Source organism: Furipterus horrens, unplaced genomic scaffold, assembly GCF_987537825.1.
Source record: "Furipterus horrens unplaced genomic scaffold, mFurHor1.1.pri manual_scaffold_5, whole genome shotgun sequence".
NCBI lineage: Eukaryota > Metazoa > Chordata > Mammalia > Chiroptera > Furipteridae > Furipterus > Furipterus horrens.
This window is the reverse complement of record NW_028327175.1, coordinates 135,778,063-135,801,514: the sequence shown is the minus strand read 5'-3', so window position 1 is coordinate 135,801,514 and position 23,452 is coordinate 135,778,063. Positions and strand designations below refer to the sequence as shown.

General features: G+C 40.0%; 1 protein-coding gene across 5 annotated transcripts in view; it reads left to right on the top strand.

The window, feature by feature from the left end:
- The window catches only part of LCOR (ligand dependent nuclear receptor corepressor), a 117,878-nt gene extending 95,645 nt beyond the window's left edge, over positions 1-22,233 (top strand). For all 5 annotated transcript variants that reach the window (XM_090277910.1, XM_090277908.1, XM_090277911.1 and 2 more), the window contains one exon: positions 15,043-22,233. In XM_090277910.1, the coding sequence (XP_090134036.1) occupies positions 15,043-19,372 (4,330 nt within the window). In that variant the 3' untranslated portion in view covers positions 19,373-22,233. The remainder of the gene's footprint in view (positions 1-15,042) is intronic.
- Positions 22,234-23,452: the final 1,219 nt, after the last annotated feature.

Below are 23,452 nucleotides of genomic sequence, written 5' to 3'. Positions count from 1 at the left end.
TTTGAACCTCTAATGTTAAAACTTGTCTACTAGAGGTCTTTATTCATTAATATTCTTTTTGTTTTCCGCAGAACTGTCTGTGGTTAACAAAATAGATTATTCCTCTGCTTTAATATTTGATATCTTACATCTAAAAGGAATTCTCCATATATAAAACCTATAGCTTTTGAAGATCTGGAAAATGGCATCTTTCAGATTTCTAGAAGTTCAAGTGTCATGCAACAAAACAGGAACCCCCTTTACTCTTATGGACCTCATTTCAATATACTGTTTACAGTTTGACGGAATTGTATAATTTAATATTTCTCTTGTACTGTAGTATATATTTATTTACAGATTTTTTTGTACTGTGTGATTTTGAACTTTTTGTTCCTTGCTATGATCAATGTTTATGTAGTAGAGCACTTATGATCACAAAATAAGTTTTTTTGTTTGATTGCACTACATTAAATTTTTTAATGCAGTTCTGATTTTTGACTGGACTAAAATAAGCTGTGTCTTAATGTATGTGATGAGTACTTAAAATTTTAATCCATGTGGTCCCCTTTCTTTTGCATTGTATGTCAGAAGCGCTAGTTCTTTCGTGCATGTGTAAGATTTAATGGTTCCATTGTATCATTTGACCATGACGTTTTGGAGAAACATTCCCAGCTGTAATGTTGTGTATGGTAGTTCTCACTGGATGCTAGACTTTTCAGAACCACTATTCTTCTAATAAATTTGTTGTGAAAAACCGTTTTTAAAGTTTGGTATCTACTTCTTAAGATTTTAATGCCTTTTTTAAAAAATTCACAAAATGGTAACATTTCTTAAGTGTACTGTAAATGAACATGGCAATCAAAGTCAGTAATTTCTTATGATAAATTATTTCCAAATGAAACCTCTTAGAGCACTAGAAGTTGCTGCTTCAAAATTGTACTTCAGTATTGCCTTGTAACTTCTGGCCCTTATTAATTTGATACTCCCCTGCCTCAGTTTTCTTCATTGGGTTATTCACTTAAAAAATATTTTCAGCTAAACAAGATATGTTGATATTTTCATAATACCTGTTTGCTAGACTTAGTTTTTCATAATTTTTTAGAGTTGAACTTTATGTTGAGGTTGCTTGCTAAAAAGAATAACAATTTGCTCATTTTTGTTCGCTCTTTTCTTAAGACATAAGTATGAAAACAACATTGTCAGTTAATGAAGGCTATTCTAGTAGTTTTGATTCTCAGGAGAGTGCTAGTATTTCCTTTTACCTGGAATAAAAACAGAAGGTATAGGCTGGGTAAAAGTAGGTTTACAGTTGAGAGTATGGGAACACAGTTTATTCTTGTATTATTAGTTATTAATTATTGTATTATTTTCCATACGAACAACTATTTTTGCCCCATCCTGTATGTTGCTTAACATTTAAATTCTGGTTTTTAGGACTAGGTGTATAAAGAAGCTTCATATTATAAATTGCTGTTGTAAAGTGGATAGGGGAACAGCCGGATTAAAATGACAAAGATTAGAAATGATATAATCAATATATTTTGGAAAGCTCCTTTTTCAAGGTCATAATATACATATATAATTAAAAGTGATTTCTGATTATTTCTAATGACCTATTAAAAAATAATGCTATTGTTAGTTGGTCTAGATTATTTTTTAGTTAATATTTTTTCCTTATTTCTTTGGCCGTCTAGCTATTTCTACCTTGTGGTCTGATGTTAATGAAATTGGAAAATTACTCAGTTGTGCTACATGTTTATAGAACATTTTTTCTGGAAAACTTAATTATTTCATAGTAAATTTCAAAGCTATAACTATTTGTTTCTTGTCATTATCTGTTCTAAACTGGTGGCCTGATAGTGTAGTAGGATTATAATTATTGAATAGCATCTCCTAAATGAATTTATTTTAGTGATCCTATCTTCAAATTGATATTTAGCTCTTTAATATTTATGACCTTATTTTTAAAAAACAATTATTTCTTCTAATCCAGAATTTTCTTCTGATTCTCCTGATACTTTGGAACTAATTCAGGGACCCTTATGTCTTAAGGTGTTAGAAACCAGGAATTGCATAAGGGAAATGGAGTGGGAAAAATGGAAAACAATATTGCTTTCTGCCATTTTCTGAGTTGTGAAGTACTTTATCCCCCCATTGACTGAATTTTTCTTACCACACTCTTGTGCAATTCAAATGTAAAAACATCTACCCGTGTCATGTGATGTTAGATTTTGTAACTGAATTAAGTGAAAATTTCTTTTTTTTACTAGAAAGTATTTATTTATTGCCCTGGCCAGGTGGTTCAGTTGGTTGGAGCACCATTCTGTACACCAAAAGGTTATGGGTTTGATTCCTAATCAGGGCACATACCTAGGTTGTGAGTTCAATCCCCAGTAGGGGTGTGTACAGGAGTAACCAAGCAATGTCTCTCTCACTTTGATATTTCTCTCTCCCTCTCCCCCGTTCTCTCTCTCTAAAGTCAATTTAAAAAAAAATATCCTCAGGTGAGGATTAAAAATAATAGAAAGTATTTATTAAGTAACATAATAGATAACCTTTCTTCTATTGAGTGCCCACTTTGTTATTTGCTTCCAAAGGGTAAACATTATAAACAGAATTTTATCATATTCATTGTTTAAGTTGTTGGACTTTGTTGTTTTGGGGGGAAGTGGTTAGTGAGTATCAAACTATTTACAACTGAAGTAGGCTTGTTTTTAGACATTTGAGAAAGAAGTATTCTTAAAATAAGACTTTTAAAGGTTTATCAGTATATAATTAATAGTTAAGGTTTATATTAGTTATTTGGAAAGTAAGCAAAAATATCAGAATTCATAAGTATTAAATCTTGAGTATGGAGTTTTTTATAGGCACATATGAATACTATGGTTTCTTGAGTATTTTAAAACATGAACTGTACTTTTTTTGCCACCTTTATTTGATCAGCAATATGGAATGATAAGGGATTATTTGGTACTTGAAATTTCTTTTAACTTGGTACATACTAGACAGATTACTTGGCTGAATGTAGGAGTGGGAAACTGTGCATGCGTAGTGTTTAATCATCACAACTTTAGTTTTCCAGTTAAAGAATTTGGAGGATCTTCTTTAATGTGATTTTAGTTACACTCTTATCAAATGGGAGCTCTGTACACTTCAGACAGATAATTTAGATCCTGGGTAGCACAGTTTAAGGTGTTCGTTCCTGTGTCTATTAAATTGGCTTGAGACAATTTGCCAGGAAAACCTGGCACTGTAACTTTAGCAAAGTAGAAATGGTTTTAGAAAGTAACCAGCATAGCAGATTTTTATGAGGTGCTAGGAATTGGTGAGTCTGTGTAGACCAGTTTTTCAGACCAGGTCAACCAGTTGCAACCTGTTAGTCAGTTGTAAGAACAATTTAGTGGGCCCTAACCAACATTTTAAAAAGAAAAAAGATAGAATAAAAGTACATAGCATATAATAAGGGTAAATACTATTTCATTGAAAGTTGTGTGTCATTATACACATGGAAACAGATACAGGTACTGGATCACTTTATAAAAAGTATTTCTTGTTCTGGATTGCAGTCAAAATCAAATGGCTTTTTAAAGTCATTATGTAAACCATACCTTTCATCCCAGTTTTTCTGGCATTTTGTAGAAACATACTAGCAACTTCTGTGTGCTTACAGTTAGAACTGTTTGAACTGCAGAATTCTCTCTTCCTTTCCCTGCCTCTTTGATTTGAACTCATTTACACTGAAAGTTTATTCTTTTCCCTTCTGGTTGTGTGTCAGAATGTTTCCTCTGCCATTTTCAGTTCTCTTGAAAGTGTCTTAGGAAAATTATTTTCACTATGTAGTAATTTATTGGGTTAGTTTATTCATTGCTTATGCCTAAGATGAGCTGAGCTCCAAGTTTTATGCAGTGAAGCTACCAGGTTAAAAAGGACAAAAAGTCCTGGGCCTAGAGATGGTTCACAATCCACGGGAGGAGATAGTCAAGTCAACTGTTAACTGTGCAGCATACATGCTGTTTAATGAAAGATAGTAATGAACCCTGAGAGCAGAGTAAGAAATATCCAACAGCCCCCAGGGAAAAGGTGCTAAGGAGGATGGAGTGTGAGCAGTAGAAGTTGACAAATTTTATGCAAGAAAAAGGGACAAGATCAGATTTTAAGCTCAGAAGATGGCAGTTCTGCATAATATGAAGCAAAGTCTAAAATGAGAGAAAGCTAGTGGTAGGGAGCTTAGGCAATAGTATTCTCCAAGGGGAGTCAAATCGGTGTGTGGTTGAGCTGGGTAGTGTATTGGGAGCAGGAAAAGCCATGGAAGTAGGGATAAGACTGAGGTAGAATAAACATCTTAAGTTGAGTATATGTGTGTGGATGAATATATATATGTGTGAAGTTACATTTTGTCTTCTAATCCTGAGTAAAAACTTGAATATGCAAATGATTCTGCTTAGTTCACCACATTCCAGTACATCTTCAGCAGTGGTCTTGAGTGTTTTCAGAGACAGGTGGGTAGGGTGGTTATGAAGGACTGTTCATTCCGAAAGCATCCCAGAGAGAACAATAGATATAAAAGTACTTTGCTTATCTCTATATTTTAAATTGTTAAATATACATCCTCTAACATTCATGAGGTGAACAAGTGAGAAATAACATTAAGTCTTGTATAAGGTATCTTAGGAATTTTTTTTTAATTTACGTTTTACAAAGTGGTCTAGGCCCTTTAATTAGTTATTTCCTTTTTTTTAAAGTATATTTTATTATGTTGTTACAGTAGTTCCAGTTTTTTTCCCCTTGCTCCCCTCTGCCCAGTAGCCCCCTTCCCTCCAGCAATCCCACCCCTCTTCGTTCATGTCCATGGGTCGTGCATATAAGTTCTTTGGCTTCACCCTTTCCTATGTTATTCTTAACATCCCCCTGTCTATTTTGTACCAACCGATTATGCTTCTTAGTCCCTGCACCATATCCCCATTTCTTCCCCTTTCCCCCTCCCAGCTGATAACCCTCCAAATTATCCCCATACCTATGATTCTGTTCCTAATCTGGTTTGCTTAGTTGGATTTTGTTTTTATTTTTTAGATTCAGTTCTTGATAGTTGTGAGTTTTTTGTCATTTTAGTGTTCATAGTTTTGATCTTCTTAAGTAAGTCCCTTTGACACTTCATATAATAATGGTTGGTGTTGATGAACTCCTTTAGCTTGACCTTGTCTGGGAAGCACTTCATCTGCCCTTCCATTCTAAATGACAGCTTTGCTGGATAGAGTAATCCTGATTACAGGTTGCCTTTCATCACATTTAATACTGCTTGCCTGTCCCTTCCTGCCTGCAAAGTGTCCTCTGAGAAATCAGCTGATAGTCCTATACGCACCCCCTTGTAGGCAACTCTCCGCCTTTCTCTTGCTGCCCCCAGGACTCTCTCTCTTTATCTTTCACCTTTGGCATCTCAATCATGATGCGTCCTGGTGTGGTCCCCTCTGGGTCCAGCTCGCCAGGGACCCTCCATGCGTCCCAGACCTGTATGTCCATCTCCTTCGCAGAATTTGGGAAGTTTTCTCATTTTTTTCAATTTTTGCTTCCTCATTCTGCACTGGTTGGCTTTTTTTCTTCCTTATGTTCCAAATCATTGATTTGAACCCCGGTTTCCTTCCCTTCACCATTGGTTTTGTGTGGATTTTCCTTCGTTTCACTTAGCATAGCCTTTACTTCTTCTCTTATACGTTTGCCATACTCAAGCATATCTGTCAAGCCTGTTAGCATCTTTATCACCAGTGTTTTGAATTCTGCATCTGTTAGGTTGTCTATCTCCTCATCTGTTAGGTTGGCTATCTCCTTGTCACTTAGTTCTCCCACTGGAACCTTGATCCATTCCCCCTTTTGGGCCATACTTCTCTGTCTCCTCATTCTGACAGGCTCCTGTGTTTGTTTGCTTCCGTGTCCCAGGTAAAGCTGTCGCTCCTGTTACGTTGTAAGGGGCGGAGCCTTAGGGATTTGTCAGTACTGGGCGACCTGTTTCACCACGTTGTGGTGCTGTATGTGGGGGAGGGGTCCGAGAGGGAACAAAGCCGCCTGCCCAGCACTCACCCCTTTTCCAGGCACCTTTCCCACTTCTGCACCAGACTGGCGCCCCTCTAGCTGCTGCCCTGGCCATCATTCCAGAGTAGGTGGGTCTGTGGACATTCTAGGACTGTGGGGGCCCTTTAAATAAGCGGACTCCGCTGAGAAACCAGCAGTTTCTGCCTCCGTCTCAACCCCCACTGGATTGCACAGTCAGAAGCAATGAGGCTTGATTTTCCCCCGTGTTGGGACCATGAGCTGCGAGGTTCAGTGAGGAGCTGGGAACGCTCCCCAGGTGTCCCTCCTGACTTTTTAAAATGTGTGATGCGCTTTCTGCTGGCCTGCCGCTGCTGCCGCCACTGCTGCTGTCACCACACCATGTTCTCTCTGCCCCGGCTCCACCCATCCTACCTGTCTGGATGAGTATTTTTTCTTTATTTCTTTGCTGGACTTCCATGCAGCTCAATTTTCTGGAATTTCTGGTTGTTTCTAGTTTTAAGGTAGTTGTATTTCTTCTTAGTTGTGGAGGGAGACACAGCGTGTCTGTCTACGCCTCCATCTTGGCCGGAATTTACAGTTATTAGGAGTGCCGTCATTGTGTCAGTTTTACGTGACTTACTATATGGTAGTACAAGTAGAACTTGCCACTTTTAAGGATCATACCACAGATTTGTATGGTTTCAAAGACGGAGATTAAGAACCTCAAGAAGATCCCATAAAATCATGAAAAACTCAGAATACTATCAAATATCTGTTTATGTAGATCTATAATCCGCTAGTTTCCCTGTTCCTTTCACCCAAAGAGAAACTAGAAAATTTGACATATTAAATACTTGTTGGTTTATGTCAGCCCCCCATGTTTCCTTTAGATCCTCCTTCTGCATACACACTGCCCTGCAAGGTGATAGTGAGTTTTTTGAGTTTATTTTTATTGTTATCATCATTATTATTACAAAAGAAGTGCATTCCCATTGTAATGGGAACCATGTCTGCCCTCTGACTTCTCTAGGGCCCACTCCAGGGAAACTACAGTCCTTGACCTCTGTTGCGCCTTCACAAATGTTTCTTTCCTTGCACCCCCTTAAAAGAGCTTCATGATATGGTTCTTTTTCCTCTCACTTGGAGAATGAGCACCCCTGTATTCTGCTTATGCGGTGGTGTTATTTTAGTCTTTTGTGGTCCTGGTCATTTAAATTGGTAATTAAAGAGAGATTTCCCCCAAAGAACAACGTAGATTTTAACCCCCTACCTGACAAATACCAAAAAAGAAAAAGGAAAAAAGGTCAATCTCACTGGCTTGTCACGAACTTTCTTGTAAGCCTGACCTTTTAAAATGTCAGTTATGCCTTTAATATCTGTATCTCTCTAATCTGCTTCCACTAACTCGGGAGGCTTGTAGTGATAGATACCCTTTTTTCAGTTCAAATCAGCCCCAGGCAGAGGTCTGTCCCTCCTTTTCTTGATCTCTTAAAGTCTATTTTCAGTGTTTTCTAAGAATTCTTAGATTCAGTACTCACTAGATTAATGATTTCAGTTTGTGCTCTCACCAGATCAGCACTTAGTTAATCACTTGGGGATATTTTTCCCCCACTTCAAAGAACTATTGTTTTTTTAATTTATGCCATCTAATCCAAAATTCCATGTCTTTCACAGCTTCTGAACCGTCCCCGTCCCTTATGTTTAAATTAATTCCAAGTGTAATGTATTTGGTCTTGCGTGTATAGTCCTACCTGGGATGACAGAAACAAAATGAATTTGGTGGGGAGAAAACTTTCAGAAGTAAAGATTTGACAGTATCTGCTCTGTGAGCTCATTACCTTCCTAGAGACGAGATGCTCTGACTTCCTGCTTACCACGTAACTGATTATATTTTGGCTTCCTAGGCATATTTGCTAGTAGGGTAAAAATATGTTAAAGAGTAGATGTGAGAATCTTGATAGTTATATTTTTATTTACAGTAGTCCCTCTCTATATCGCGGTTCACTTATTATCACAGCCTCACTGTATTGTGGGATTTTTAAAAATATTATATTTAATTATTTATCATGGATTTTTCGCTATATTGCAGGATTTTGTGGTACCGTATACGTATGTTGTTAAAGTTACGTAAGTTTAAGAGTGTAGAATAAATGTAAGGTTCCTACTTCATGGGGGGTCTGGAATGTAATACTCGCAATAAGTGAGGGAATACTGTAATTTAATAAGTTTGGCAATCTGGTTAAATTGAAGAGAAGTTGGCCTTAAAAGTTCTTCTGTCATATTTAGACCTACTGTGAATTACACTACCCTCTTATTAGGGATATTAAGCCCTGAGATAAAGGCAAGCTAGCAAGCTGAGGCAATATTCCCAGTCAGCACCCACAAAGGCACCTCTCCTTTCCCCCACATTAGATTATTAATAATCTTTGAGCCTTTATGTTGCCCTGCTCTGAGTGACCTGGGTTAAGAGCACAGTAAACTTTGAAAGCATTACAGAGGGATTGTATGTCTTCTGTTGTAGGTCAGTAGTTCCTCTCTATGTTTCTGCTCCACACTGACAGGATGCTATGTTGTGAACAGCAGCTAGGACTCTCAGGGTGAAGAGGTACACATACATCCTGGGTTTGACACCCTTCCCTCCACACACACCATCCTACATGATTCTGATCTCTGGGGAGCAATAATTGTCTTTAACCCTGTCCAAGTTCAAATTTACATAATTTGGATGTCAACCACCTAGAAATCAGCTATTGAACTGCCTGATTTTAAGAGATCACTTTCTATTCTGTGATCTTATGAACTATTTCTCTATTTTCTCTGTCACATTTGCCTACACTTATTATTTCTTCTTAGTTTCATGGAAAGAAAACTTGGTTATTCAGTAGTTTAGAGGTACAACTATACATGGTTTTTAGAGAGTGAAGAAAAAAATCTTCACATCCCATGCCCACCTTGTCCACTACACATCTATGCACATACATAAATGTACACACACAGATGAAGTTTTTTCATAGCCCTTGGAATATTCCTGTATCCAGGTGTAGAAGATACACAGATATGAAATAGCCAAGGGTGGATGCATTTCCCAGTGTAGAGCAAAGACTTGTCAACAGGCTTATCCAGGCCTTGAATATACTTATATATTTGGTGCTTAAAAGGATTAGAAGTAAGGATTTAGAGAACATAATTTCAGATTACTGTTTGGCAAATACACACACACACACACCTCTTATTGCCTTGAAGGGCTGCTGATGACACATTTTTATGTTTTCTTGTATTGAAAGAAGAATGAAGCTAAATTAATTAACAGCTCTTAACTATTTGGTCTATTCTGTCTAACGTGTTCTCTGGCTTTCTCTCCCCTTCTCTTTTCCTGTAACTGCATTTTTCTGCTACTAAGATTGGCTCCCATCCAAACATCATTCACTGTCTCTGATGGTTTTTTTCAGTCAAGAAGAATACATTTTGGTAATCGGTGATATTTAATTTGCCTCCAAGCAGTTTTATTTGTAGAGAACAGGTAGACTACCTGAATCCGTCAACCCTAAACTCTAGGCTCTTAAAATTGTCATTTCAGCTCTCTGCCCCATTGCTATTTGATTTGTCTTTTGCCCTAAATAACATAAGCATTGACCATCCACCATTTATACTAACCACAGGAATGCTTTCCTTGGGGTTTTTACCTATTGCAGTATTGACAAAGTAGGCGAGTTCTGCTGTATCTAACCTCTGCTCTAGAAAAACATCATTGAGTAAATCATTAAAGATAGAATTGTGAAATACATCATTCTTAAACTATGTCTTTCAAAGTTTTTATGAATATTATCTTATCCTTTAACCACACCCTTAAGAATTAGGCATTTAAGGTCATATAGGCTATTACTCACCAAGGAAAGAAACTCAAAACTAGTCCAGGTAATTGGAAGTCAAGTTTCCCTCTTCCTACAGCCCTGCCCTTCATTTAGTAGCCCCTAGAATCTTACTGCTCATCAGTGGTGGTGGCGGTGGTGAAGTAGTTCTGATTGAAAAATCACTTCACTGTTTCAGTGAGTCCTGTTGTTGAGTGGAAGAAACATGAAATCAAATAAGCAATTTCAAAACCTGTGATAAACTGTTGTTTTTATAAAGATCTTACACAGTCAGATGTGAGGGACTGTGATCACTGAACTAAAACATAGTGCTTCCCCTTCGGTCAAGTTGAGGGAATGGTCTGAGGGACAGAAACTCACCCCTCTCTGGTTACTCAAATTGTTGCTTGAGGGGAGTCTAAATCAGGGTAAATTATAAATTTAGGCTCAATGAAAAGCCTAAAGCTATTGGAAAAATCTAATAACTAGAAGCAGTGGTAAAGACTAGCAGTTTAAAACTCAGGCAAAACTGGCTAGTAACCACTTTTTTTAAAACACGAAAAGACTAATAGAATTAAACTTAAGGAATTTGAAGTTTATTTTTAAATATTCAAATGATATGAGATTAAAATTTATCTAAACTCAGGCCCTATTGAGAAAACCTTTGTAGAAAATCAAACAAGGTAGGAAACTAGATAATTTAGAGGCACAGTCAAAAGTGACTTTATTACTATAGTTATAAAGTTAGCTATCATAACAGGGCCATTTAATGATACCTGGACAAAGGTTAGTATTAATGTAAAGGTTCTCAGACCAAGTGAAGCCACTGGTTGGCTCATGCCAGTGCGTCTTGTCGCCAACCAGACGTCTCAGATTCAGAATCTTAAAAACATCTTAGCTCAGTGTGTACAAAACAGGACTCATCTGACAAACACACGCTCGCAGTCACCAGCCCCCAGCTTCATTGTCTGTGTTCCTATCTCACTAAATGGTGCTGCCCAGGAAGAAAACCAGAGGCATCCCTGATGCTTCCTTTCCCTCCCCTCTTTCTTGCTAAGAGAAAACAGAAAAACATGAAATATGGTCCCTATGTGCCCGCAAATAGCTTACATCTGCTTGGAAAGCTAAGACAAAGACAAGACAAATTGAGTCAGTAAAATTATAGACCCTTTGTAATTGCCAGTGAATTTTATGAAACCGCTGTGGTGTAGGGTTTCAGGAAAGCATACAGTCACTCCAGGTGGAGATCGTTTTGAGGTGGCCAAGGGTGTCGTGCTTGCTCTGATGACCTGTGGTTTACTGGTACACCCATCCTGATCCTCTTTACCAGGAGAACACACACACAAATAACCTTTTGTTGATGTCTCTTTCTCTCAAGGTTGCCGCTTGCAATTTCAGTCTTTTCATCTCCCGGGCTTCCCCAAACCACTGTTATAAATGCCCCTTAAGGTTGGTGAGCTTGTGTGTCCACCTCTGGGGCTGTTTTTCAGCATCCAAGCTCTGTACTACAGTGTTCCAGGTTGGAGTTCAATGGATAATGTTTCTTTAGAAGGCCTTGGTTGTGAAGACACCACCTCTCCTTACCATGATCCCCAAGGTCTGGTCTGGCCTTGGGGACTAGCTGAGCCGTAGTGCCACAGTCATTGCTTCACAGTTGGTTGCACAGCCCGTTGGAAGACCTTCCATTAGTTGAGAATAACTAAAATCTTGAAGCACTATTCAGTTATTGAAATGAGGGACAGCAGCAGATCCAGGTGTTAAACCATAAAGGAAGTTAGATATCAGCTGTGGATTGATTACTACCCAGTTTTTAATTTATGTGAGCACCACTTTAGAAGAAAGTGCTTCCTCAGTTTCCTTCTGAGCGCTCTGTCCTCTTAACTGGGCACATGCCTTGATTTCATTAATTTGCAGGCATATTGTCAATCCCAAGTGCTAAAGCCTGCTTCCAGAGCACATCTCAGGCATGAAACAGTGTCCTGAGATTTTCACAGACTTTGGTGATGACTGTGCTTCCTGAGTTAGGGAGAACTACTTTTCTCTCCAGTTTTTTCTACAGTAAGATTCCAGGATATTTCTTAATCTTTCTCATGACCATTATTATCTTTTTGTCTTTTTTTGTGTATTACTAAAATGTACTTAGAGTAAATCTTTGACCCATTGAAAAGGTAGTAATGTAGAAAAAGAAAAAGAAAAGGCAGTGTAGTCTCCTATCTCAGAAACATCAGAAATATGTCCAAGAACCAAAAACTGAGGAATAAAGGCCTCTGTGCAGTTTAAGTTGTTAGAAAATCCATGTACTTTACTTGCAAAACTGTTCCTCAAGCCTTCATTCAGAGTCTGTTTGTTTTTGTTTACAGAGAGCAAAAGTACTGTACAGAAAGTAAAAGCAGCTTCTATTTGGAGGCCAATAAGAGGAAAGAGTTTCGTAAAGTACACACTGTCACTGTGGCTTTAATGATGTATTTAAGCAGGCAAATTCAATTAATTGGGTAGTCCCCAAAACTATCAGTATATTTCAGTTCATTATAATAAAAATCATCCTAACTGTAATAATAGTGCACATGGTAATGACCCTGCATCATTAAGACAGAATAAATTGTGTTCAGAGGAGGATGTAATTTTTGAAAGACTTCCATCAACAATATTTTTTAAATTTTAAATGTTTGAAACTTGAAGGGGAAACTTAGAAAATTCATGTTTTAGATTGTACGACAATATTAATCTACATTCCTGATCTGTAAGTTAATTTTTATTGAAGCATATTTAATGTGATTGCCTTACAGTGACGATAAGTTGTATTTGTATGAACTTTGTAGGTTTTTCTTGGCAGTCATTCCATGTGATAGATGGGGAATGTGCTCTTCTAAGACCCAGAATGGTTAAGTGTCCTGGCCAAGGTCACACAACTATCAGTGACAACTGCTCTCCCCCAACTCATAGTACTGTCTATATCCTGTAACACATACAGGCAGACTTCATTTTACTGCGGGTGTTCTTGGGGGTTTTTTGTTTGTTTTGTTTTGTGTGTGTTTTGTTTGCTTCTTTGTTTTTTACTAATTGAAGGCAAGACGTTTCACCAACAAAAAGAATGGGACTTGCTCTCTTGCAACACTCACTTTGTTGTGGTGGCCTGGCCTGCAGTGTTTCCGAGGTCTACCTGTGTCATACTGTTGGCACCACCTGCTAGGGATAGCCACAGGGCACCTCCTGGGTGGGGTCCTTCAGCAGGGGCCTCCGGTCCTTCTTGAACTGCAAAGTTTGCAGCTGCATGAGGAGCTTGTTAAGCTCTTGTGTACATCTCGTTGAGCCCTAGAGTTGGAAATGACTTAATAGTCCCTTAGCTAAGGGTGTCACTGGTGACTCCCCCATTCCGAGGGAAGAAGATAATTACCATTCTCACACGATATAACCTTTTTTCTTGTAAAGCAATTTTAACAACAGACTTCAGTAATAGTTTCTTGATTTTATTTTGTTTTGTATTTAGATGTGTTTCAGCAACTTTATTCACCACTTGGTCTTAATATCTCCATGAATCAGAGACAGAGAACTAAAATTGAGCACCTGCTTTTTGTGCTTTGTGCTTTATGTACATTATCTAATATCTCACAACAATCTACAACAATCCTTTGAAATGTTGATAATTCAATTCCAGCCTACAGGTGAGGAAACTAAGTTTCAGAATGGTTAAATAATTTGTCTCAGATCCTGTAGATAGCAAGTGTCGGAGCCAGAAGTAGAATATAGGCTTTTTAGATTCCACAATCTGCTCTTTCCACCAAAACCCCACTGCTTCAGAGGCCAGAGGAGGGTGAGGGATAGGAGGTTGATGTAGGCTACCTAGGGTAACCTTACTGTAAGGCACCTCGTGGCTGGGAGATAAAGTCACAGATTAAAGAAAAGGAGAATTAGCTGAAAGATATTATCAAACAACATCTGTTCAGCACATTTATGAAGCTTCTCCCAGTGCTCTGCCGTGTTACACAAAGAGTCAGATAATAGGCCCCCGAGGAAATACGATCCAGAGAGAGACTGAGAAATTATATAAAACTCTAGAACATTGGGGCACTCCAGCTGCGTGGGCTTAGTAAGACCAGACACCCAGAAACAAAGCAGCTCTTGAGAATACTTGACTGCCTAACCAGGAATTGCCTTTAGCCTGTTTTGAATCTTGTTGCCATCCTTTCCTGCTGCCCACACTGTCCAGCTTAAACTCTTAAGAGTTGTCCTTGATAACTTAGAGAAATGGTAGAAAGGGGTTCTTTAATGTATAATAGAAAGACTTCCTGTGGATTATTAGAAAATGTTTATTGAAGGTCAGAGAGAATGCTCAGGGGCTTGACTGAGGCACCACGTCACACCGACAGAGCCTCACAGCTACAATGTCATTTCATACTGTTTCCTCAGTCAGAGGCTTGGAATCAGAAACTGCTTGTCATTCCATTTTTCCATGTGTCTGAAATGTGAAATTATTGATCTCTCTTCCTCCACACCCCAGGAAGAACTCCTGCCTTGTTATTTGCAGAATTTAAGAGTCTAGCCAGTTGGTCATGCTGAGAAACCATATGAAGACTGTAATTTCTCTAAGTATCTCTAAACCAAGAGTTGTGATATAATGTGTCTGAATTTTTGTCAGTGTTACAGACTTATAAACCAATGGATTACTTAACAGGAATATGTAGGCCTAAAACAAAAGTATATGTTGACCAACTGGAGTTCATAATGTGGTCAAAATTTTATTTAAAAAAAATTTTTTTTAATGTTTCTTCTTTAAAGGATAAAAATTATTTGTGAATGATCACTTAAAAGTATGAAGGATGAGCCCTGGCTGTTGTGGTTAAGTGGATTGAGCATCGGCTTGCGAGCCAAGTGTCACTGGTTCGATTCCCAGTCAGGGCACATGACTAGGTTGCACGTCAGGTCCCCAGTTGGGGGCGTGAGTGAGAGGCAACCATACAGTGAAAAAAAAAAGTATGAAGGATGTTGTCACTAAAATTGAGAATAGAACAGCTTTATTTTTAATTAGGTAAATATTCATTTATTGAATCAAAACTATATGGGCATTTAGAAGCAGTTTTGGCCAAAGTGTTCACTCTCTTTGCAACATGAGTTAACACTAGGTGAATTTCATAATGTAAAAATGGTTTTTTTTTAGATGGCCATACTAATTTCCTTCTTTCTCTTTGTCTAGTGAGAACTCAGCAGAGGCAATAGCAGTAGCTTCTAACAATCAGTCGAAGTCCCCCCTGGAGAAGTTCATGGTCAAACTGTGCACTCATCATCAGAAGCAGTTCATTCGTGTTCTGAACGATCTGTACACTGAGTCGCAGCCAGGCACTGAGGACCTGCAGCCTTCTCATTCTGGAGCAATGGATGCATCCACTTGCAGTGCTGGCTGTGCCCAGCTAGGCACCAAACATAAGGAAAACGATGCTTTGTGTCTCGATATGAAGTCTCCTCTTTCTGCAGACTTGACAGTAGACTCATCAGGCTCTCACAGCCCTCTGTACTTGGCAGAAAAGGCCCTGAAGGAGTCTCTTCCCGAGACAAACTCTGTAGATAGAAGAGAGAATGTCTTGACTGTTGTCCAGAAAGATTCCTCTGAACTTTCAACCACTAAACCTAATTCTGGGGGTTCAATAGATAGTTCTACTCTGGGATACTTCAGTACATCTACTTCTTCCTCATTCAACTTCCATCACATCTCCAAGAGCTTGGAGGGGCAAACCACTGGACAGGAGCAAGACACAAAAATGAAAATATGTGAGGATGGTAAAGACCACGTGCAGAGTTCAGCTTTAGTAGAAAGTCTAAATGCAGTAAAAACGGCAGGTGAGAATAGTGAGGAGAACAGCAGCTGTATTGTTTCTCAAAGAAATTCATTCAAAGCTTTAGCAGAAGAGGCTTGGGACTCAGGGTTTACGGGGAATTCATCTAGAACTGCTGACAAAGAGAATACTTTACAGTGTAGTTCAAAAACACCTTTGCACCAGGATTTAGAGGCAAGTGAACAAGATTCAAGGCCAAAGCCAGAGAACCATCTTCACTCACTAGGAAGAAATAAGGTAGGTTACCATTTGCATCCCAGTGAAAAGGGCCAGTTTGATCATTCCAAAGATGGTTGGTTAGCCCCCAGCCCCATGCCAGCCATGCACAGAGCATCTAATGGACATTCACGAACCAAGATGTTATCAGCCTCCATCAAGACAGCTCGGAAGGGTAAAAGGGCATCAGGGCTGAGGATAAATGATTATGATAACCAGTGTGATGTCGTTTATATCAGTCAGCCAATAACAGAATGCCACTTTGAGAATCAAAGATCCATATTGTCTTCTCGGAAAACAGCTAGAAAGAGTACGCGAGGATACTTTTTCAATGGGGATTGTTGTGAGCTGCCAACTGTTCGCACACTGGCCAGAAATTTACACTCCCAGGAAAAAGCAAGCTGCTCAACCCTGGCATCAGAGGCCATGGCCACTCCCAAGCAGACCCTTACCATTTCAGCCCCGAGACCTATAGCAGATGTACAGCTTCCCAGAGATGATAACACTGAAGAGCCTAGTAAAGAAACAACCTCCCTTAAGGAAGGAGACAGAGATGCTTCATCTGAAAAGGTATCTCGAGAGCCTGAGGTTTGCCCCACAGTGAATAAACCCAGTCCAAGCAACTCACCGAGATCAGAGGAAACGACAGCACTCAGCCTGGTGTGGCCTCTCCCTGCTGACCTTCCTGACGAGGACATGCCCGAAGTCAGCTCCGTCGTTGCAGTTCCAACAGCAAGTGCGATATCTTCCCCTGAACAAGACCAACAGCCAGTTCAGCTGCTGGATATGAAGCAGATGAATGAACCTGAAGACTGTCACCTGGGTCCCTGTGCTGAGATCATTTCTGAGGAAGGCAGAGAAGATGTTTCTAGGCGTCATTCTTCTCCTGAAACAGTCAGTAGAGCAGAAAGTCCTCTGTGCTCAGAAAATCAAAGTCCCCCGGTGAGCTGGGAGCCTCCTGTGAGCCTGGAAAAGGCTGAGGGTGAACAAAGCATCAGTCCCGAGGCCGAGACTGAGGACACTCAGGAGCTAGATACTGACCCGCTCTTGAACGAAAGCAGCACTTTTACTAAGGAAAACCCCAGTGAAGTTGAGGAAAGTGAGACAGAAGCTGATACAGGAAAATTAGAGGAAGAGAGCAGTGACATAAAAGATTCTTCAGAAAAAGATCTATGTGAACAAAACATTGACTCACCCGAGGAGAACTCAGACAAGAAGAAAAAAAGTAAAAAATTCCCCGAGGCCTCTGATAGGTGCCTAAGAAGTCAAATTTCAGATTCTTCCTCTGTTGACAAAGGCCTAAAAAATCAAAGTTCAGATTCTTCCTCTGATTGCCCTGAAGTCAAGATTTCTAAAAATCCTGGTGCAAAACGTTCTAAAAAAGAAGGGTACCCTGGTGGGGCAACGCCTGAGGGTTCTCTGACGGAGGGTCTCCATCCAGAAGCTCTGGAGGACGCCGAAAACCCGGACATCAATGAAAATCCCCCTGAGGAGGATGCTGAGTGGGAGAGCGAAGGAGGTGAGATCATCACCAGGCAGACTTTTAAAAACATGCTGGCAAAAGAGGTCAAAGGGGAAGTAGGAGATACTTTCCCCAGCAGTGATCCCATAACTACAGTTGGCCAGCCCCTGCCTGGAGAGAAACTGGAAATCTTTGTCCAGTCTAAGTTAGGTGAGAAAAATGCTCATGACCCCTCAGAAAGTGTCCCGTGTACTTTCCCAGAGCAACCAGAAGAGAACCTAGGACCTACTCCTGCACGAGATGTGGAGGAGGTTGTGGAGGAGGTGGGCAGTACAGACACACAGCATGCAGATGACCCTAGCAGCGTGCCACCTGGCACGCTAGGGTTGTCAAGTAGTGGAAGTGGTGCCGCTGCTGAACCCCCAAAATGGGTACCAAGGCTCACGAGACAGACCTCTCTGACCTATAACCTAAGACATGCTCATTCTCTGGACCCCTTGGATACTACAAAAGTGACTTCAGAAAAGGAAGCAGCACAAGAATACCCAGCACCAAAGGACGATGAAGCTTCAGGGAGCAGAGAGCCTTTAGAAGAGGATGAAGTGGAAGCCATGGTGGACGAGCAGCCAAAGTTTGTGGAATGGTGTGCCGAGGAGGAGAACCAGGAGCTTATCGCCAACTTCAATGCCCAGTACATGAAAGTTCAGAAGGGCTGGATCCAGTTGGAGAAAGAAGGCCAGCCAACACCAAGAGCAAGGAACAAGTCAGACAAACTGAAGGAGATTTGGAAAAGCAAGAAAAGGTCACGGAAATGTAGGGGTTCATTGGAGGCTCAAAAGTTTTCTCCTGTTCAGATGTTGTTTATGACAAACTTTAAGTTATCTAATATTTGTAAATGGTTCTTAGAGACAACTGAAACCCGGTCTCTGGTAATTGTGAAGAAGCTCAATACTCGTCTTCCCGGAGACACGCCCCCTGTCAAGCATCCTCATCAGAAATACTCACCTTCCAGCCTGTACCCCAGTTCAGTGCAGGCTGAACGCCTGAAAAAACACTTGAAGAAATTTCCCGGAGCTACTCCTGCTAAGAACAACTGGAAAACGCAGAAGCTTTGGGCTAAGTTTCGAGAGAATCCTGACCAGGTGGAGCCAGAGAATGGCAGTGACATAAGCCTTGGCCCCAGTTCTGAAGACAACAAAGAGGAAGTCAAGGAAGGTAGAAGTAGCCATCTTCCCACAAGCTCACCTACTCCAGCCAGTACCCGGATCCTTAGAAAATATTCCAATATTCGAGGAAAGCTCAGAGCCCAGCAACGCTTGATCAAGAATGAGAAAAAGGAAAGCACAGTTGGTCTGGCTATGGAAGGTAAACAGAGTTGTAAAAGTGTGTGCATCAACCCCCTGATGTCCCCCAGGTTTGCCCTGCAAGTGGATGCCAATGGGTTTCCCATTAAGCCCAAGAGTACTGAAGGAATTAAGGGGAGGAAAGGGAAGCAGACGACAGAAGTCTTGTCGCGAGCAGAAGCTCAGAATAAGCGCAAGAGGACCGAAGGCAGCAGCACTCAGGACAGGAAGGACAAGGGACCTGCGGTGAAAGCCAGCAAAGACAAGCATATTGATGGAGCCACCAAAACCCCTGCTGCCAGGAAGCCAGCTGCAAGGGACAGAGTCATCCAACTGCCCAAAAAGACATCTTTGAAAGAGAATAAAGTAAGGATCCCTAAAAAGTCCTCTGGGAAGAACTGCCCTCCCTCCAGGAAGGAAAAAGAGAATACCAACAGAAGACCTACCCAGCCCACCATCTCAGAGACAGGGACAAAGCCTGCAAAGCAAAAAGGAGTAAATGAATCCTCCTCAAGGCCACAGAAAGCCGTGAACAGGAAGCGGAGCAGTGGGAAGCCGCGGGCCAGACCCTCGACAAAACCCCCAGAGAACAGTGCAGCCCAGAGGAAGCGAAAGCTGAAGGCAAAGCTGGACTCTTCCCACAGCAAGCGGAGGCGGCTGGATGCAAAGTGATGGAAGGGTGGTAGCCAAGAGTAAAACTGTTCTATAGAAGTAACCCTTTATTTTGCATTAACTAAATTTGCTTTTATAAGCTTATCAAGCCTTTCAAATCTGCAGTTAATGGAGAACACCACACTTTAGGTGTCAGAAAATGCATCTCAGATGGAGAAGGGAACTTGCAGAGTCTTTCTCTGAGGCTGAGTAAGGGAAGTTATATATTATATTCTGATTGTTCCTTGGGTTTTAAACTTGGAACCAAGCAATTTTAGTTTTTAAAAGTACAGTGCCTTATTTATCCTTTTTGTGTTTAAAATTTACAAAAGCTAAAAAGCTGATCTATGTGATTAAAGGCTTGTATTTTATACTTGATGCACAAGCACTTGTACTGTAGCCGAGAAGACCACCATCATGCATATAAAAGTAGCTTTCCAGCAGCCCCTGCAGTGTCTATACACGAACAGATGCTCCTCTTTGCAAGCCGCAGCATTGAACTTCCCTCTCCGTCTTGTTCGTTTGTTTAAATGATATTTGAAAGCTAAACCAAATCATTTTTTATGGAATGTGGAGAACACAGAAGGCATTTATAATTGTTGTAAAAGGTTAATATTTCTGTTACCCCCTTTTAAAAACTCATACTCGTTGGTCACTCCTCTTACCTTTGATTTTCATCACTTGAAAAAAAATGGACTCTAAGTGATTTATGACCTCTAAAAATGACTTGCATTACTTGTTCTTACCATCCTTTTCATTTTTGCATTTTTGGCCTTTTAAGCTTGCTAGCACTGTAACAGGGTTATCACCCCACCCCACCCCCCACTGTAGCTGTAATTTGCCAATTAGGATAAGAGTGACTATACTAATTTTCTTTTTTACCCTAAGTACTTTCGTATTCAAAGAAAGCCAAAATGTTATTTTCAGTAATAGAAAACTTTGAGTGTGTGTGTGTGCATGTGCATTGGGTGCATTTGCCTCTGGCCATCAGCCACAAATGTCTCCCAACCCCAGTTCAACAGTAAAATCTCTTTTTTCCCTGTGCGCTGTGCTAGGAGGGTTCATGAACTGGGTAATCAGCACAGGCCACATGGTTAAATGTGGCCCAGGGTTTCTGTGAGTATCCCGCAAACTACTTTGGCATTGGACTCAGGTCAAAAGAGCACAGAGTTATATAAAGGTCACAGCACACTTGCAGTTGGAGGAAGCAGCTTCAGTGTCTCGTAGTGAGCCCACACGCCCTGCACCCGAAGCTAATGTTCCTGGGGATGTACGTGCTTAGAGCGGGTGTCCGATCTGACTGTTAGCACCATACTCGTAGTTCATGCTTGTAGTATCACTCCTGCCTCTGCCATGTCAGGCTCAAAAGTGAGAGCTGCACTATTTGTAACTGGTAATGTTTGCCTTTCCCAAGTGAAGCCTGCGATGGGTGCATTGGCTTTGCCTTGGTGCCTATAACATTGCTCCATCCTAACACAGTGTGTCCTCAACATTTCCATTGGGCCACTCTACAAAAAAGGCTTGGTTGTTAAAGCCTCAGCCAGCGTCTCTAACACGCTCTGTCACCAGAGTAGGCTTGTATGGACAGTTGCTACTCTGTCCTTTCTATTAAAAATTGTTCCATTTACATTGTTCAGATCAGTTTAGATAAACCCAGATGGACAATTTTTTTCATGCTTTGCTTCATTCAGATCATGATAAAACAAGCCTTCTACCTAATCTGTAAAGGCTTGCTGTATATGTATAATGAAAACTTCTGATGATTGAGTAATACTGGAGAAAAGCATTTGATTCATGGGAAATTAAGAATTGTGTTGAATTTCATAGATAGTGAAGCTTACTATCTTCAGTGAAGCCTTGATTTTTTTTTTCCTAACATCCCCTCTATCCCAGAAGTCTCTCTCTTTTTATTATCTTTGGCCATTTAAGAGCTACCTATATTAATGAAACTGCTGAGTGTGTATGTTGGCAACCCTTTCTCAGCATTAAGTTGCACAGAAGCATTAATATGTTTTGAATAGGTTCATTTAATCTTTAAAACATGGTTTTAAAGTTTAAAAAAATCTTTTTGTAGAGTCGTCACTGGATATTGTTTTTGTGGTGACTTAGAGCTGAGGTTTGCCGATGTCAGGTGTGCTGACTCCTGTACATACGTTCAAGGTGCCCCCTTAGCTGCATGCAGACCACCTTGGAAGGGTGCTTGCATTAGACTAGAGAGAGGTGTGACGCAGTAAGTGGGTGGAACTTTTCCAGTTCCAGGTTTATAATTCATTCCATTACTTTCCTAAGTTCTTTTTCTTTTTTAAAAGCTTACTTCAAGATAGTAGCCCTCCCTCTCATTCTCAAAATCATTTGAGAAAACTTATCAATATGTATGTATTTATTTATACACATAACAATGCAATGGATCATCTTTAAAATCAACATACTTTATAGTAGTGATTACACTTAGACTGGGCTTCTATCTAATTATGAGATTAAAAGTTTAGAATTATTTTTTTATTTGTTGAATCTCGTTTTTGCCGAGTCAGTTAATTTCACTGATAGAAGAAAGAAAGAAAAAATAAACTCAAGGGCTGACTTTGGAAGGCCCTTTCACACTTGGAGCGGATGCTCTCCCCCAGGCACCTCCGAGCCCAGGCTTGATATTGACCCAAGTCTCCCCTTGTTTTCCCTCTTGCAAAAGGCCACACCATCAGCTCGTCTGGTGTCTTGTCATCACAACTGGGACTGGGATAGAATTCCCCAAGATACTGACCCAGGGACCACACCTAGTCCCTTTGGTTTTAGGTCTCTCTTTTGTCTTAGAGATGCTCTGTCAAGAGTCTGCAGCCTGTGGGCTGGTCACTCTTTGTAAATAAAAGTTTATTGGAACAAAGCTACACCTGTTTGTGTGTGGATTGCCTGTGGCTGCTTTCCCGCAGAGCTGAGGAGCTGCTGCAGAGACTGTGTGGCCCACAAAGCCAAATATTTACTATCTGGACCTTCAGGAAAAAGTTTGCTGACCTTGCTTGAGAAAATGATCCTTTTTTAGGAACAAACATTCCCTGATGTCTATTCTCCTTTCTTCTGCCTCTTTTCCTCTCTGTCCTCTTCTTTTCTTCCCCTTCTTATCTTATCTCAATTTTGTTCATCCTTTTACATTTCTTTATTTATTCTTGCTGCAAAAGAGACAGGTTACATCATTGCTTTAACACATTGAATACCAACCATCTCCTGAAACTTGACCTACCTTAGCCTCATATCCTTCTTTGTAGAATTACCCTTCGCAGTAACCAAAATGAGGTCCCCTTTGGCCAATAGGGTCAGAATTCAAAGTTCTAAAATAATGAAGCCCGGGCCTCTCGTTTCACTATTGGTATCGTAGACCAGACACTAGCCTCACTTCTTGTTATTTCTAAAGTAAGCCAAGATTTTGTTTCTTTCAAAATTACTTGGATGTTCAGTTTTCTGAACCTCTCGTTTATGGAATAAGTCTCCACAAAAGGGGAAACAAAGTCTAATCACAAACCCAAAGCATTGTGTGTTATATAATATTTGGGGCCAGCTTCTAGGAAAATAAAACTATTGGCACTGGTATTTTTTCAGTCCCATCCTGTTCTTTCAAAATAATTTTATTAAAGGCAAGCCAACAAATAAAAAATAGAGGCTTGGAGTGCTTTAGAAAAGAATAATAGAAAATTGGAGCCCATTCTAACCTGAGTGTGACTGAGAAGTTATGGTTAATAATCTTTAGATCAAATCCAGTCAACTTCCAGTTAATCTTCCCCAAGACTCAAGGATAAGTTTCTATGTGGTTTTTTAAAATGAAATTGAATGTCATATTGCTGAAAAATTTTTGTCAATATCCCTAAAAGAGGGTAACTGTTTCAATTGTTTTGAAACAAATAATTATTTTGAATTTTTAGCTATAAATTTTTGTCTTCTTATGACTTGATACCCACTGAAATACTACAGATTGTTTCTTTAAGTATGAAATCATGTTTATGTATATCACTATATGAGCAAGGCAGCCCTAACATCCCAGCAGTAAGAACTCTTCCCCATGGTTACTCCCAAATTGTCTTCAGAGAAAAAATAAAATTAAGTTATTGTATTGAA